This window comes from Anopheles funestus, chromosome 2RL, assembly GCF_943734845.2.
Source record: "Anopheles funestus chromosome 2RL, idAnoFuneDA-416_04, whole genome shotgun sequence".
NCBI lineage: Eukaryota > Metazoa > Arthropoda > Insecta > Diptera > Culicidae > Anopheles > Anopheles funestus.
In genome coordinates this window covers 76,785,027-76,802,216 of record NC_064598.1, presented here as the reverse complement: position 1 = coordinate 76,802,216, position 17,190 = coordinate 76,785,027, and the positions used below count along the sequence as shown (strand labels likewise).

General features: G+C 42.7%; 2 protein-coding genes across 2 annotated transcripts; one reads left to right on the top strand and one right to left on the bottom strand.

The window, feature by feature from the left end:
• The first annotated feature begins 125 nt into the window (after positions 1-125).
• LOC125763934 (uncharacterized) lies at positions 126-10,442 on the top strand. Its single transcript, XM_049427672.1, has 8 exons — positions 126-807; positions 4,763-4,954; positions 5,030-5,217; positions 5,300-5,395; positions 6,895-7,122; positions 7,448-7,614; positions 7,687-8,130; positions 8,221-10,442. Exons 2-8 carry the CDS (start codon positions 4,780-4,782, stop codon positions 8,483-8,485), a joined length of 1,563 nt encoding a protein of 520 aa, XP_049283629.1. The 5' UTR covers positions 126-807; positions 4,763-4,779; the 3' UTR covers positions 8,486-10,442.
• A 2,524-nt stretch (positions 10,443-12,966) lies between these two features.
• Positions 12,967-15,763, bottom strand: LOC125763939 (protein transport protein Sec61 subunit alpha). Its single transcript, XM_049427679.1, has 2 exons — positions 15,463-15,763; positions 12,967-15,000 (listed from the first exon to the last, which is right to left on the bottom strand). Exons 1-2 carry the CDS (start codon positions 15,467-15,469, stop codon positions 13,577-13,579), a joined length of 1,431 nt encoding a protein of 476 aa, XP_049283636.1. The 5' UTR covers positions 15,470-15,763; the 3' UTR covers positions 12,967-13,576.
• Between the last annotated feature and the right edge of the window lie 1,427 nt (positions 15,764-17,190).

Below are 17,190 nucleotides of genomic sequence, written 5' to 3'. Positions count from 1 at the left end.
ATTCAACGCAGTGTTAAGAAACTAATGCATCAAAAGGATGTGCCGAAATAAAAACAAAAAAAGTGCATAATATTCAAAAAAAAACTTGCTACTGCAGCTGCACAAAAATTGCACAAAAATCGTTTGTGAAAAACTGGCAACCCGGGTCGTGAATCAGCTGTCAACGATTGGAAAGTGATTGACAGCAGCTATACTTAGCGGTTAAGTTCTCAACTGTTTCTGGTGAATGCCTTGCTGTAGCAAACCTTTTATGAAAATTACACAAACCATGCAAAGGTGAATCCGATCCCCATCTCAGAAAAGACATCCTGAACAAAACCGTATCAAAAACTTGGCTTGCGCGTGTGTGCGTAACGTATGCGCATACAAAGAAAAACAGCATAAAGAAAAAAGAGGGCTGCTGACGAAAGTTCGCTCCGCTTTGCCCGTGGTTGCTGTGCGATTTTTGTTGTTTTGAAAATTCCCGTAACACTGTGGCGTGTGGAAAAAACGCACTAACTACTTCGTGAATCATTGCGTTCGTGCGTTGTGAAGGATCGAGAATGAAGCAGCAGTGAAAAGTGGTGCGTGCGAAAGTGTCTCCCCTATTTGCTTGGTGTGTATTGTTTGTGAGTACACGGAATATCGGAGGAGCTGAAGTACCCGTACAAAGGGGTGTGAAAAGTCGAACTCACAGCCCCCAGTCAGTCTGGTGAGGAAAATTCGTCGCTGGTTTCTAAGAAAATCGAAACAATAAAGTGCGAGTACGGATCGAATGCGCTGTACGGATTTGGTTAATACTGTGCGGAAACTAACTCAACGCAATTGGTAGGTTTTTTTTTGGTGCGGATATTCATAATCCTCCCCCTTCTTTGTGTGGTGTTCTGGTTGATTATCAGTGAAAAAGTGTACACTGCTGACGGATGTGCGTGCGTGCAGTGTTGGAAGGGGTGGATCGATGCAGAAGGGCAGTGTTTGGGGTCAATCGCGGAGGTCGACACGATGATACCCTCGTTTCGATTTATTTCATTTTTTTTTGCTCATTCGATGTACTTTGTACAGTTGTTATGCGATTTCTGCAAATTGAGGGAACGAAAAGCTGAAAAGATTATTATTAATTCGTATAGTAAGGCAAAGTATAACTCACCAAATTTGTTATCAAATTCTTGAGAAGGAAAGCTGCGTGCAATTACGTGCAAATTCTTAGGTGGTATACGTGAAATGATTAGATGCAATTGTGTAAAATTCAACTTCCGGATAGGTGGCACTAATTCATTTTCAAGTCGAACAAGTACAAACCACACGATTTATCGTTGAACAGAGAGGAATAAAGTTGATATTCCTTTTATTTGATATGCAATCCACGTACAGCATGGGATGTTTGCGGTAGACGAAGCAGGCGCTGATGTCGGTGGGTGGTGTGGATGAATACGTGTGTATGTGCTCATAGCAGCCGAGCAACCAAAAAAGATTAGACCGTCACGATGACAAATGAATGACGGTGGAGCTTGTAAAAAACTGAGAAAAACGAACTCCAAACGCAGCAACAGTCGGTGAAGGTGAAGGTGTCGTAGCACACACAGCTTTATTAAGGGTGGTTCTAGATAAACCTACCCCTATTAACTCATCCCATTGATCACATAGGAGGCTGTGTGCAAATCAGCAAACGACCGCCGAACGGGGCGAGAGAGTGCCTGTCGTAATATGCTTTATTGTTTATTGCCTCCATCATTTACACCACCCTTGAAACTTCCCTCGAACCTTCCTCACGTGATGAACGATCACCCGGTTTAGGGGCAATTTTACCCTAACACCCTGCATCCAGCGGTGTGCTGTTGCACACTCCGATGCGCAATTGCAACGCGATCAAGTTTAATGTATCTCTCTTTGACAAACGATTTTTGTATAATCATAGCAGGACAGACAAAAAGAAACGAAGGGTTGTGTCATCTTGGAATCATTGCACCCTTTCCCACGAAGCGGCAGGAGTACGCAGAAATGATTAAAATTCAAATGCAAAAATGGTTTGGTACAAATTTGCACCGCACAGGAGCAAACAAAAGATGGAAGGTAGAATTCGCTACCCGCGAATGTGGCCACATCGAGGTTTATTTTTATCATGTCTTTTTACCATGAACATTCCAGAGACAATCATCGCCAAAATGCGCCGATCGAGGGACGAAGACACTACTACCCCAGCAGCTGTGTTGGAATGATAGCGCGAAATTATGTTTATCTGGCCATATCTGCGTAACGTTCCGTAGATATGGCCGAGTGTATTAGGGGTTGTTTACTGTAGTAGAACAAACTCGCCATCGCAATCTATTCGAGATATGGGGGTTTATGAAATGAATTTATTGTTGTAGAAACAATTATTTAACGAGCGAACGGTTCGTAGAATTAAGGATGCTTAACTAAAATGTTGATTTTTATTTTAGCCAATCAAATCGAAAGTAAACACGTTGTTTACATGTTCGTTTTCTTGCTGATTCAGCCAAATGCTTTCAAAAGAGATAAACTACCGGTCAACGCACCTACTGCAATACGTTGTAGGTCGTTTACTATTGTTTCATAGCGTTTTTAGCAACCCGCAGCTACTTTGATGATTTTTTGTTATATCTTTTACTGTCACCATAGGGAACCGTATCGAAATAACTACCAACAGTCTGGCTTTTTTCCAGAGTTAGCATTGTAATTTCTGTTGATCATTAACCGTTTAATGACAGCTGTGTCGCCTTCACGAGGTTGACACCTTGCGTTCAACCGCGCGCAATATGCAAAACAGGTCTACCAGGAGTGCCAAACTTGGAAGAAGAGATGGTGTATAAAAATGTTTTCTTTTTTTTATTTTTTTTCTACACCGGTTGGCACTCAAAAAATAAATATTTGTCATACAATTTGTTGTATTACTGAAACGCCTTAAATCATTTATTGCTAATCTCATCAAGTCAACTTGGTTTGATCAGGCAACGTATCGCTCACGGCTTCGATTGCTTAATGCGACGGCTACACGACTTTAATGGCTTAAAGCAGGCATGAGCCACCTGGGGCCCGCGGACAGCCTGCAGCCCTTGAGGTGGTTTTATGCGGCCCGCGAATATGGTTTCAGAGATAAAAGGAGCTTTACTTCAATCATTAGTATATCAATGCACCCTGCAATGTGGCCCGCTAATCAGTTTTTGATTTTGAAAGTGGCCCGAAACCCTAAAAGGTTGCTCATCCCTGACATAAAGAGTTTGCTTATTCCATTGTTTGTTAGTATGTATATGTTAGTATGAAATTGTTAGTATGTAAAGAAGAGTCTACATATATTGTAGATCCATTTCCCTAAATGTGTTGTGATAAAATGTTTTTCAGCTATCATGACTCTTTCAAATCGTAAAACCTCTTGCGAAGATATGTCTGGAAATATCTCTGAATGTGTTGTCAATTTTATTAATTACTATAAAAAAACCGTGCGATAAATATTAAAATCATTTGACAATTGGTGAACTTTGTCATATCTCGTTCAACAGTAAACAAAAAAACTTATTCCAAGCGATCGTGTTTGACACCACTGACGGATGTACTCGCTGGGACAGCTGAGTACACGTGTACTCGCATACGCGAGGCTGAGTTAAAGAAATTGAAACGAGCAATAGCAAAAAAAAAAAAGAGCAAACTACAAACAATGTAGAGCCGTTAAGTGTGACCCGCGAAGCCGAGTGCAATTGTACCGGGTGCTCGGTTCCATGCCGTTTCTTTTTTGTTATTAGTCACACACTCGTGAAGCAGGAAGTACCAAACATCGTATCAAAGCAGGCGTTGCAATTTGCTGGAGGGGGGGGGGGGGGGGGGGGGTGGTATGCGCATGCAGCGAATGTATCAATAGGCTGCTAACATTTCTTTCTCCATGCCCACAGCTGGGGGTGGCGAACGAATGCATCCACACGCGACTTTCAACGCTGGTCCCCCCACACTAATGTTGCACAGATCGGAACAATAAAAAAATGTGCAATGGATGTGGAAATTGCGAGACAGAGGGGAGATTCACACTTGATGCGGTTTTTTTTTTCTCCAAAACTATAAGTTGTTGGATTACTTGGATGTGGAACGTATAGCAGTGTGTAGTTTAATCAAGTTGAATGGTTTAGAAATATTTAATATGTACTACAATATTAGTTGGTTGCCTAGTAATGGAAGCCCGATATGCTTCGGTATGTTTGGTAGAACTTTCATATGTCCATACGCGAGCTCTGCACGTGGTAGTTGCGTTGGATCGATTCCGCACGTGCATCGGTACGTTTGTGGCTTACGGCTTATGCCGCTGATGTTTGCTCCGCTTGTTACGACCTAAACTGACCAGCAACAAACATTACGGGCTAAAGTACGCCATTCTCTCGTTCACTATGCCGAGGTCTGTCACATCTATTATTAAACTGCTGTAAAGGTTATACGCGCGAACGGTAGACCTATGCAATAAGAGCTGATTAAATGTTTTTACCTACAACAAACGTATGTAGGGCTTAAGCATAATATGTCCAATTAGTCACCTTGTAAGGACGATAGTACTGAGTTAAACATTTAAGTCAAAAACTTCAACGTTACTCCCCACGCCGCTTCCCAATTCTAACGTCGCAAATAATTTCAAGGAATGAGAGGATCTGTTTTGCTAAACTCGCGTACGACCTTGTGCGACCACCTAACGTTGAACTTTTCACAATCAATTCCACCATTTATCAATTAATATTCCATTTGACCTTTCTGTTTTCTCTCTCTCTCCCTTTTTCTGTTCTTTTGGCAGGTTTCTAATGTAATAGTATGGTATCACGGTTCGAACGCCTAATGGGGTGCTCCTCTATCCCGATAGGAGAGACCTCGCCTGAGACGGTGGCACAGTGCTCAGGCCGGGGCGACTGTCTTAATGGTACGTGTCTGTGCGAAATTCGCTACAGTGGCGAAGAGTGTTCCGGATTTAATCTACCCTATCATGCCGGTAAGTGTACCTCTAAACTGTCCGCCAAGTTTATAAAAACCCTTGACTAAAGCTATTGTCCTTCCCATTTCGCAGGCATTTCGGCAGTATTCTACTTTGTGGGTTTTGTATCGCTGGTTCAGCTGATGATATGCATCATAGCCGAATATCAGCGGTTGAAGCAGCCCAGCTTTTTGGCCGCTTGTCGTTTAACTACGCAAAAGTTGCTGTATTTCTTCGTCTTTATTGCGGCGGTACTGCGTGGCGCTTATTTCACAACGCCGGTAAGTGACTCGAAGATAACGTTACGCTTCAGATGTCCCTAACGGTGTCCCGTTTTTTTCGTTTTGTATCACCCCAAAAAAGGAAACGTTACAACCAGCATGGGTTTCATATCTGATGTCCCTATACTATCCACTCGTCATGACTTGCGCCTCGCTTGTGGTGTGCCTTTGGGCAGAGGTAAGTGACAGAAGAGGATTTGCAGGCGGGGCGAGGAGATAAATGACTCCATATGTCCTCCGTTCGCTGGCAGGTCCGTTTATTGGTAGTTCCGTTTTATGAGCATCATCTCATGCATGAGTTAGTAATTCATCAAGCAAGAAGTGGAAGAAAGTGACGTCAATCTCGAGTCAAAGGAATTTATTAGAACTTGCCCGCCGACTAGTTAATTATGTTAAACATCGAACGCCTTTATCACACAATCCCGAACCAAATCTTTATTTTATCTCTAACGTACAAGAGGAAGCTTTTCCATTGATACGGCGCAAATGGGTCACCTAGTTACCTGGGGACACACTTTAAACAGGAACACACGAGCACAATGATGTATGGCGGTGTTTTAAGCTTATTTATTACTTAAACGCTTTGTGATAGATTACTCAACTCTCCTAAACGGAACACTTGTCAATGAGGCTGTAAAAGATTTCCCATTTTCCTAATTCTTCCTGTGTTTCTTGTGTGTTTCTCGTAAATCATGAACCACAGATATGACAACTCGCGTGTTTAGAGGATTGATTGCATTTATTCACATTCATCTTTCGCCCCCCATACAATGGGTGGCGTTATACTGGTCCCCCGCGGGGAATGGAATGATGTCTTTTTTTGTAGTACGTAGTGATTTGTACGTAACAGTGCAACTTGAAGGAAATAGTGTCAACAGTGTACTTGAGCGCATTCAATCCAGCAGGGCAATACTTTAACGCAAGACTTAAGTTTTGTTTCTTCCCTGCCGAGGGTGGTGTGGTGACGATGATAATAACTGGCAGATATTTTAAAGTACCGGCCAAAGAGGGTTTACGTGTAGCGCACATTATTTGTCCAGCATTATTCAACTTCCTTTTCTGCCGCCCAGTAAACTGAGTGGTCGTTTCGATGTAACGAATTGAAGTCGTCCCTCTGTTCGCAATCGCACAGTTTGTTCTACCGTCACAAGTTGTCGTCTGTGGTACGTGCCGTGGTGGTTTAGTTTTAACTATTACTACACTCCCCCAGGAATGGAAGTTCCACACCGGATATAGCTTGACCGGCTCACAATAGCCGACTGTGTGTTTGTGAATATTCGCATCTTTAAGCAGACAAATAGTAGTAGGTAAGGAAGGAGCGGTTAAACTATATTTGGTATTGGACGCGCACACCTTGTTGCAAAACGACGACGGGGGTACATCTCTCAAGTAATAATGCTTTCTTTATTGGGCCGTACCTGTCCTTGAAGCGATTAAGTCGATAGATTTCGCACAGAGCAGTGGATAATGATGGTGGTGCTAATTGGAAAAGCTATATCCAAATAAGCAATCCGCTACGCGCTACACCCATTTGCCTGTCCGTCCTAACCCATTTCCGAGCAAATTGGTATTCTAACCGTAGTGTGACAAGGGCTGCCTGCTGATGATGATGCTTCCATAAGCGAGAACTATGTGTACAGCTCTCTCTCTCTCATTGCGCTTTGTCTTCCATCGTAGATCTTCCACCTGCAAGGTATCCGCTGGGAACGGTCGCAGTTCCTGTCGAAAAGCTTCCTCGGCTTTCTGGCCTTTAATCTGCTACCGTACAGTCTGTTTCTGGCGGAGATTGCCTACTCGCACCTATTCACTGGACGCAGCACATCGTTCTTTAACGGATGTTATGCGGTTTTGTTGCTGATCGTGGTCATCTTTTTCCTGATCTACGGTGTCGAGGTGTTCTTTAAGGTAAGTTAAATAATGAATAGTGAATTAGCAGTGCAAAAGGGAAAATAATTTTGTGAAAAAAAAGAGAAATAATTTGTATTATGTTTTGTGAAATTGATGCAATATTAATACCCTTTTATCTGTTTAAAATGGCTCTGTAGTAGTTCAACATACTTCTCCCTACTCCAGAATTTCAATTAATTCAATCAAATTAAAAAGATAAATGCTTAAAATAATTACTTTTATATTCTCTAATAATTTTCAACGATCCACACCAATTTGATATATCTTGGCATAAAGTTTTATTAATTTTCCACTTCTGTTGCTTGCATTCCTACTTCCCCAGGTGCGTGGAGGCTTCGTCTATGACTTCGGCGTGGTGCCAAATAGTGAAAATGTGAACGCATCCCAGCTGCACCAATCGCGCTTCGGTTTACTCAGCCAGGCGATCATGATGATCGTGATCGTCGGTTTTCTCACCTCGGAAACATTGGGCGATTTCTGGAAGAAAAAGTACGTACCGGGCCAGTAATACTGAGCAAATAGCAAACGGCATAAAACAATGTCCTCCTTTATCCGTTCTAGGGTACCGGTGTATTCACGCAACTGGCACGATATTGTGTTCCGGCTAGCGGAGGTCGGTGTTGCACTTTGGTTCCCGTGCTGTCTGTGGAACTCGATGGCACCGGAGCAGCTGTGGATATTGAACCCGCGCAAACTTCTGACACGCCAGATCGATCCGGTTGCGGGCAGTTCGTGTGCGGCAGGAACAGCGGAAGCACCGGTCGAACCATCCACCTCGGCCAACGCCGAAGAGGGACAATCGTTTCTGGCGAAAAAGGATTGTTGGATCTGTTACGACACAGATAAGCCGGAACCGCTAATTCAACCGTGCAAATGCATCGGAGACGTTAGCTCGGTGCATCACGAGTGTTTGCGCCGCTGGCTGGTCGACAGCTGTGCCAACAGTGATGCCGTGCTGAAGTGCAAAGTGTGTGACTCGCCGTATGAAATTGAGCGATCAAACAGGTAAGCGCGATCGATGCACCGTCGTTCCATAACCTGTTGACACACACAGCTAACGTAACTATTTGTTCTCGTTCCCCTTTCCCCCGGCAGGCTCGATTGGGAGAAGGGTTTCACGATCCAGCACTGGGCCAAAACGATCATCATCGTAACGCTGATGTGCATAACGGGTGCGGGCGCTTGGGTCATCATCCAGCTGAACGAAGATTCGTTCGTACGCGTCCTTGTGGCCGGGTTTGCGATCATCATCGGTTACATACTGTTTAAAATGCTCGGCGAAAACACGGTCACCGCGATCCAGCGGGCAAAGGTGAGCTCGATCTACATCGTTACCTCGGTGAACGATCTGCAAACTTAAGCCTACGGGAGCCGGTTATTCATCATGATTGCTACTCAGCCTCCCCTTCCCGGGAAGAATGTTTTTATGTCGAACGTTGATAAGGTGGTAACTATATTCTATATGTTAGGTACACTTGATTGTGATTGAGTGCGTTATGCGCCTGAGGCGCTTAGCAAATCGTACGTACGCATTTGCGCTTTTGTATGTATAGATCTTTCACTTCGTTGGACATCATTTAAAAAAAAACAACAACGAGATATCGCTGCAATGGTGCGGAGTCATCGCTTGACCAACGTCTCAACGAGAGCCAGCCTCGGGATGATTGGCAAAACCGACGATATTCTTACACGTGCGTGAAGATGTTCGTAACAACAGCGGAAACATATTTATGGCATGCAGGAACTAACCCAGCAATACATATATATTTACATATATACATATTTAACCATCTGGAAAGGGACGATACCACGTACATTTGGGCTTATGCTTCTACATACAAGTATGTATCCATGTTTAGTGCATCTTCTACGAAAGATGCCACCTTCATAGTGCGCGTGTTTTCTGTGCTTAACTTATCCAGCACTGTTGGATTGGGAATTTGGTTCGATTGACCTTTGGTTGGTATTGGCTTTAATGAAAAAAAAAATAAGAAACATCGAACTGTATGTTTCACAAACTAAAATAATCCTATCAAAAGAACCAAACCCCACAAAACACAAGAGAGGAAGACGTAACTTCTACTCTGGTCTCTGGTGTGTAAAGTGTGTGAAGCCGCCCATTGTAGCGAGTTGTTGGTTTCAACAGTTGGAAGATCTTTTATTTTCCATTTCCCATTTATGTAATTGAAGTGTGCGTGTGTAGCTTTTTTGCATATATATACATATATGCAAGTGATATTGAGTTATGCGTGAGCGTATTTTTAAACAAAGTGAGAGGAGAGAAAAAAAAACAAATTATAAAGTAGCATTAGGTTCCAATGTGTAAAGCGTAGGAAAATGTGTGAAAACGATACTTAGAGGCGTGTAGGTGAGAAAAGAATTTAGTTTGCTAGTATGCAAAAGGAACGAAACGATATATCGGACGATAAAGGCTGTAACCGAAATAATTTATCCACGGTTCCGGGAGGATACAGTCACTGGACTAAATGGGGACAATGAGAAATTAGATTTAACCATCGATTTGTTATATTAAAAAAAACATACTGGTAAGGAATTAGTTTGTCGAGAAGAATATTTAAACCGTAATTTAACGGTTATTTCTTCTTTTTTATTCATTTGCTAACCAGAATGTTTGCTCCATTTGTTTTGATTCGGAACCGTGGAAGCTTTAGGTTGATTGGATTGCTTGTCCGTTAAGGGCAAGGTAGCGAGATACTTGCGAATACTAGACTAGTGATGTAATAAGACGTAACACGTATTTGTCATATTTACCGTATAATCTTGTTTTCTGCTTGAGTTTTCTTTTTATAATTTCTTGCACAACATAAAACCAGACACACTACCGTGGAAGTGGCTGATAAAGGCGGCTGTAGTGTCCTGCAAGGTGTGTCAGTTTTGTGGTGTTGATTAGTGTGCTTTTTTTTTACTCTACAATCACTGTAAAGTAAGATTCCGGTAAGGAACAAGTTGTACATGAGAAGAGAGTTGTGTGAGAAAAATTAAGCTAACGACACGATAAAAACGTCGTGTAAAAGAGTGTCTGCAGTTAAGAACTAATTTGAATTCGAGCGATTAGTAATGAGAAATTATAAAACAAAACAAACACAAAAAAAAGTCACAAACTCATCGCTAAGCTGTAAGTAGATCAATTTCGGTACTTGAACTAAACGAACAAACTCGAGAAGCTGGTAAAGGGATATCGCTGTTCGTGGCGCAAACAGCCAGAGAATTCCTACCAACTGATGAAGCAAGATTGATAAAAAGTACTTGAGATCTCACACTGCTGCACTAGTTTCGCGTTTTGGGAGGTGAAGGAAGGAAACAAGTGCGAAGACGCAAAAAAAAAACACTAAAGTAAGGTTGTGTGCACGAAAATGATCCAAAACTACAAACTAGAAAAAGCGAACTAGCTGAACTGATTAGCACAAAATGAATGAGTATTTAGTTTACACAGAGATTCAAAACGTTTAGTAAATGATTGATGAAAGCAACGTGTAGTGGAACGAGTGAAGATAGGATTGCAAAAACGGCCAACGTTCCCCTTGTTGGGCAAGGAGTTGGGAAACGAATGCTCCCTATCGCATACATGTGATGTGTTATACTCTCCATTCATTTTCAACTCTATATTCAACATATTTACAACGTTTGTTTCCATGTTTTCTTTCCACGTTTCTTTGTTATTCTAACCATATAACGCTATGTTTAACATTATTCTCTTTGTGTAAGATGATCCCGATGTAACCGATTTACCTGCTAAAACGTGTCAATTGCGGAGTGTTTCATTTCGATTCGATTCGCTTTTAGTGTAGAAAAAGTGTTTGAAGAAAACACTTGGAATTTCGACTTGATGACAAGTAAACAAACAAACAAACAAACAAAACAAGATGCAATGACAAAACACTGATGTGAACCAAAAAGAAAAGAAATTTAAACATAACACAAAGCACTGAAAGAATTTATGATAAAGATGTTAAAGTATGTATTTTCTTGAACGATGTGAAAAGAAACACACACCTCCATAAAAACAACAAAAAAAAACGTAACAAACGCTAATTAATAAGCGAAGCAATAAAAACAAATATGTTTTTAGGTTTTGGAGGCAAATGTGGAAAACGAGAAGAGTGTACATTAAATGAATGGAAAACAAACAAAACAGCCTCAAAGGCGCAACATGAGTTAAGCGAGTGCACCAGATAGATTGCACAGAGGAGGGGCGCAGATTGTAGATGAAGATATTTCTCGAGACACAGTAGTCAATCGAAGTGTAAAAACCATCAACTTTGTCACAATAATCGATCGCGAACAAAACGACAGTCGGCTGGTCCTGTAAGCTTCCACAGCGCAGGCTACCCCCATTCAAACAAAAGCTTTTCAATTTTGATCACACACACAAGCAAGTATGTACTTTTTGCTGTAGTAATTTTTAGTGAAAATAGTAAAAACAACAACAAACAAAGCTGAACAAAAGTTGTACTAGAGAGATTGCATTATCATTAAAATTGGATGAAACTGTAATTATAATCGATGCAAACGAGTGAAATAATAATATAAATCAAATGAAATGAGCAACCATTATTATGTTTATTGTGTTTCTTGTACACATTTATCTGATATCTGAAGTTATAGGAAACTAGGCTGATAGTAAGACACTTAAGATTAAGAGAAAAAATTCTTTTATGAGAGCTACTTGTATTATTCCGGCAAGGAATTAAGTCAAGACAAGAAACAAGACACTAGCCAGAGTTTAATAGTTTCGGAGAAACATACGAGGGTGGACAAACACACACAGGTGTCCTCTTTTTCTGTGGTGGCCTATTCTCCGGATGTTATGTAACACTCAAACCAGAATGCCACATCGACTTAAAGAAACGTGTCCTTTTGACGTCTATTCCATTAATCAAATGGCTATACCCGAGTTATCTTTCGATTGTGAATGGCTTTAACTAGCAACAGATAAAGGTTTATACTGGCTGATGGCGTTCATCAGCGGTTTTTGGAACAAAAGATCTCCGAAAGCAGCGATTACAGGTGTCACCCTGAAAACATATCTCAAGGCGCTTAATCGAAGGCCACGTGAAAGTGTCATTTCTTTCATTTCCGGACAAATTGTTACAATATTCGTTTTTAAATAAGAGTTTTGTTTCGTTTTATTCTGTTCTGGAAATTTATGTAGCGACTTTACATAAGTCAAGGTGAAATGTCGTATGATGATCAGCAAACTGTTTCTGTTTTCTCCTTGCCGTACGATCAATCTCAACGCTTTTATGGAATCACAACTCTCTGCTCGTGTCCTATATATGTCCAGGTTGAACGCGTTTACTGTGTCTGGTTTCTTCACTATCTATCCACTATTCCTCTTTCCAAATGTGATCAATGATCTTACTACCTTCCCCTAATGTTCCTCTATTTTCGTTCCACCTGTGTAACGTGAACGAAAACGAAAAAGCAAACTCTGTTCTGTTCCCAATAGTGTCACAAAAAAAACCCCGCGCCCCAACGTGCACGTGTTTATGGTCTGACTAATAATTGTCTATTTTTGTCGCGTCTAGTCTCTGTCCCTACTAGCAGCGTGATTTTGAAGGTGAAATATCTTTTCATCTTCGGTTCGGTGTGAGAGGAAAAAAAACAAACGAAACAATGAACTGCAACAACAGCGAATGAAGGGAATGAAAATGAAAGGTCTTAAAGGAACCATGCTTTCTCTGTACGATGGATCCGGGGAACGATCAAAACGCAAACGAAAATGATGCCGATGCGGTATGAACTTATTGCCTTCCTTTATATAATAGCTGCGCTGTTTGTTGTTTCTTTTTTCGTCTATATTCGTTTACTAATTGTGAGTATTGTGTGGATGAAAGATTTATTTAACTTCAGGTATGTTTCGTTTCGCTTGCGTTTGTTGCATTTTGTTGATCTTTCTCTATGGAAAGGACAAAAGTGAAAAAAAAAAAATGAATTCACAAATATTATATTCTCACACATACACACATACACGCACGCACGCATCCTAATCACGCGCGTACTTCTTCGTTCTTCGTTATCTTCATTTATCAATTATTACACCTCTCAGTCGCTGCTCTCTCATTTTCCTCACGTATAGTAGTGTTTAACGACTCTCTTAAACGCTAAAGGAGAATTATAAGCTTAAATTAATGTTAGTCCCGATAAGGGAAAACAAGGGAAGGAGGAATGGGGGGGGGGGGGGGATATTTTAAATGATGTGAAGCCACTCTTGGGGTTGTAGTGGCGCTAATCACTTGGCAGGGTCTGGTACATTAAAAAACGAAAATCGGGAACAAAACCAACTAAACAAATTCTTTTCCAAAAGAAATGGGGGACAACACGAAAGAATGGAGAGAAATATCCCTCTCCAAGCTTCCGGATAAAGGATGGGAAGCGGATGGTGGGACAGGAACGAAGATGGGGATGTGGGGATGGGAAGCACAATCATCTAGAATAGTAACGTGCCCATACCACCCATCTCGGACTGCTCCTTAACGAAGATTTCGAAGTACTGGTAAATGATGGTGACGGCTAGAAGGATACCGGTACCGGAACCGATCGCTCCCATGAAATCGGCCAACACGGACAGGGCACCGATGCACAGTCCACCGAATGCGGCTGCGGTTGGGATGTAGCGGTTCAGTTCGTGAATCATCGAATTTTCACGGTGACCTCGCATCACCATCTGCTGTTCCTTCAGCTGCTTAGCAACATCCTTGGCCGAGCTGCCCGACACGTCGATCCACGTCTTCGAGAAAAATGCACAGGAACCGAGCATGAACACGATGTACAGGACGGCATGGATCGGATCCGCTACGATGTGTCCAAGCGATTCCGGTGGTGAGAGGTAGTAACAGAGCCCACCGATCGGATACGAGCGGGCAGGACCGCCACCACCGACGTCGGCCCACACGCCGAGCAGATTGATTAGGAAGTTGCCGTGGAACTTAACGGCTAGCATTTGCGAGATGACGTACAGATTGGACACGAGTGCCGACTGCAGAATGATCGGAATGTTGGACGTGTAGAACAGCTTGATCGGGTAGCTGCTGTACTGGCCGCGGTACCGGGCCGACTTGATCGGTAGATCCACGCGGAAGCCCTGGAAGTATATGACCACCGCAAACACGAGCACCGTAGCGAGCAAGTTCATCAGGTTGGGCAGGTTCTGGCGGTAGAACGCTTCGCGGAGCGCTCGCACTTTGTCCTGGCGTGTGGCCAGCAGATGGAACAGCGCAATGACAGCACCCTCGAACTCGGTTCCACGGCCGGTATTGACGGTGGCAGGCGAGAACGCCTTCCATACGATCGTTTCGCAGATGTTGGTGGCAATGAAGAGTGAAATACCGCTGCCCAGCCCGTAGCCCTTCTGCAGCAGTTCGTCCAGCAGCAGCACAATCAAACCGGCCACAAACAGCTGAATGATAATGAGCAAACACACGCCCGCACCAATCTCGGCCGGATCGCCGTACATGCCCGTCATTACGTACACGATTGCCTGCCCGATGGTAATTACCATACCGAACAGCTTCTGGGCACCGTTGAACAGGGCCCGGTCCTTGGGCGTATCGCCGACCTCGATGATTTTAGCACCGGCCAGCAGCTGCATGATCAGGCCGGACGTTACGATCGGCGAAATGCCCAGCTCCATCAGCGTACCACGGTTCGAGGCGAGAATGACACGTATCCAGTAGAAGGGATCGGCCGAATCCGAGCTCATAATACCGAACAGCGGGATCTGGCAGCAGACGAGGAAAATAAACAGCGTGATGGCCGTCCATAGTACCTTCTCGCGGAACTGGATCTTTCGCTCGGGTTTCGCAATTTCGGGCAGTATGCCGCAGAATGGTTTAATTATTTCCAGGAATTTTACTGCAAATAAATTGGGGGAAAAATAGCAATAATGTCGTTAGGGAATGGGCATGTTTTCATTGGGTACAATAGTACGAAAATGAGTACAGCGTTCGTAAATGGGACAAATCCCGCGTACGGTGTTGCAGGGGTAAGCGTGATTCGTTGGAGGCGAAAGTTCCAACCTGGAGCTTTTGCCTGTCTACGTGTACACACAGCAAACCCGAGCGCACGTTGCCGCGTGGGAAAGGGACGGCACGAAGCGTACCACGCAATGGGCAGAGCGAGACAGGCGAAGAAAAATCTTAACCGTACCGGGAAGATTATAAACCCGGGGAAAGCGAAGAAACTATCACGGGAGCAACATTTCCAATTTTTCCAAGATGAAGATAAACAGTTTGGCAATGATTTCCATGCGCACTCCCGTTCCCCGTCAACTAATTCACCATCGAAATGGGGCACAATTTTCCCGAGAATACTTACTTCCCATGGCTATGCAGGTGGATGGGTAGGTTTTTCACAAAAACTCGCGCACGCACGATCCTCTTCGCCACACTCGTTCACACTCTTTGTTGAGAGTTGCTTTTCGTTCTAGTTTCCAGCGGTAAATAAACTGTTTTCGTTACGTGTTTTGTCGAGCTAAGCTAGCTGGACAAACAACACCTTCGCTGTGCTGGTCTTTCCGTCGGCAAGTAAAGTATCCAACGAGCCAAACTCTTCCGAAACGTCTCCTCCCGTTCGTTGATTTGTTGGCAGCCACGAAGCGAAGATCTGTCACGTGCTGTCAATCAGACGAGGTATGTAGAGCCCGTGCCGGGTGTTTGACAGTTATTCGCTACCTTGCACTATAGTCACCCCGACGGTGTGTCAGTTTGTATTGGCTGCAATGGAAAATTTGTATTTGTACCGCGTGTTGCATACCATCAGGGGAAAAGAAATTGTCCACACTAGAGCCATCTATATCTGAAGTGTTGAATGATATCCGAACGGCTTTTGAATGATGAATGATGGAGAACATACGGTGAATAATTTTATTTTTAAACTCGCTCGAAAGGAGTACCGGGAAGTATAAAAATAAATTTCCGCAGTATAATAAAAATATATTCTTATGTATTCTGCCTGCTCGGCCTTCCATAATTCTCAAGCATTTCATTACATTACATTACATTACATTGCGTTAGATTACATTACATATTTTTATGATCGTTTGTTCATGTGTTTTTACACTATTAATTTGGAACTTTTGGTTCAATTTTATCTATAAGTTACATTAATTATTGGAACGGTTGAATTTCAAAACGTAATTTCTTCTGTTCCAGGTAATGTATTTATAGTTTTTAAAAGCTAAAAGTGTGCTTTTGCTAATTTTACTATATTTTTTCTGCACTTACATAGTTTGAGTGAACAATACTCTTTGTATCTGTGTCATACGGTCAGATGGTTTAGGAACCTTTTCTGGATGACTGACAATCTAAACAATTGAATACATTCAAAAGCATCCGGCAAAACTAGTGACCCTCGTCAAGAAGTTATGTAAGTGAAAAGCTTTTATCAAAACACCTTCCATGCAATACAGATTCACAATGAAAAAGGGGAACATAAACAGAACGTACGATAATGGGACCTCTCTGTACAGTGTCTGTTGATTAGCATAATCATTGTGCTTGCTAACTTCATCCAAAGCACCTTCATACTGACCACTATTGCAGCTACCTTCATACTGGTGTGGCTTTTGTTTTGTTTTTCTTTTCTTTAGTTCACATAAAAACGCGAGCACATTAACCGCCAGCGGAAAAGATTCAGTTTCAGTGGAGAAGCACCACTAAAGCGAAAACAACTATCCGCTTCTAGTAAGGAGGTGTGGTTGAAATGTAGATGTACACAAATGCGGTTATGCTTGGAGCCTCTTGGGCCACAACGGGAACAGGAAGTGGCCAGCATAATCAACAAACAATTTGCCGTGAGCTGGAGAGTTTCACCGCCAGCACATCATTCGCGACGGACGCCTTGGGTTGTACGGTGTGCATCTCATTGTGGCCACTTGAAGTGATTGTGCATTTTTTTTTTGTACATTTGCGGTCGAGTTTCACTGCCGGCAACGTTCGTTTCAGTGAACTTTTAGTTTCGTCGTAAGGATATACCTTGCGGACGGTTACAGCCGCTTTGTACGATGCGAAAGTACCGCGTTGGTCGTAATTCTTTTGACCAATT

Excerpts from the sequence above, each read along its gene's own strand:
- LOC125763934 (XM_049427672.1), top strand. The coding sequence starts at position 4,780 with ATGGTATCACGGTTCGAACGCCTAATGGGGTGCTCCTCTATCCCGATA. Across the intron at positions 5,396-6,894 it reads TGGTGTGCCTTTGGGCAGAG|ATCTTCCACCTGCAAGGTAT; the intron begins GTAAGTGACAGA and ends CTTCCATCGTAG. Across the intron at positions 7,615-7,686 it reads GGCGATTTCTGGAAGAAAAA|GGTACCGGTGTATTCACGCA; the intron begins GTACGTACCGGG and ends TATCCGTTCTAG.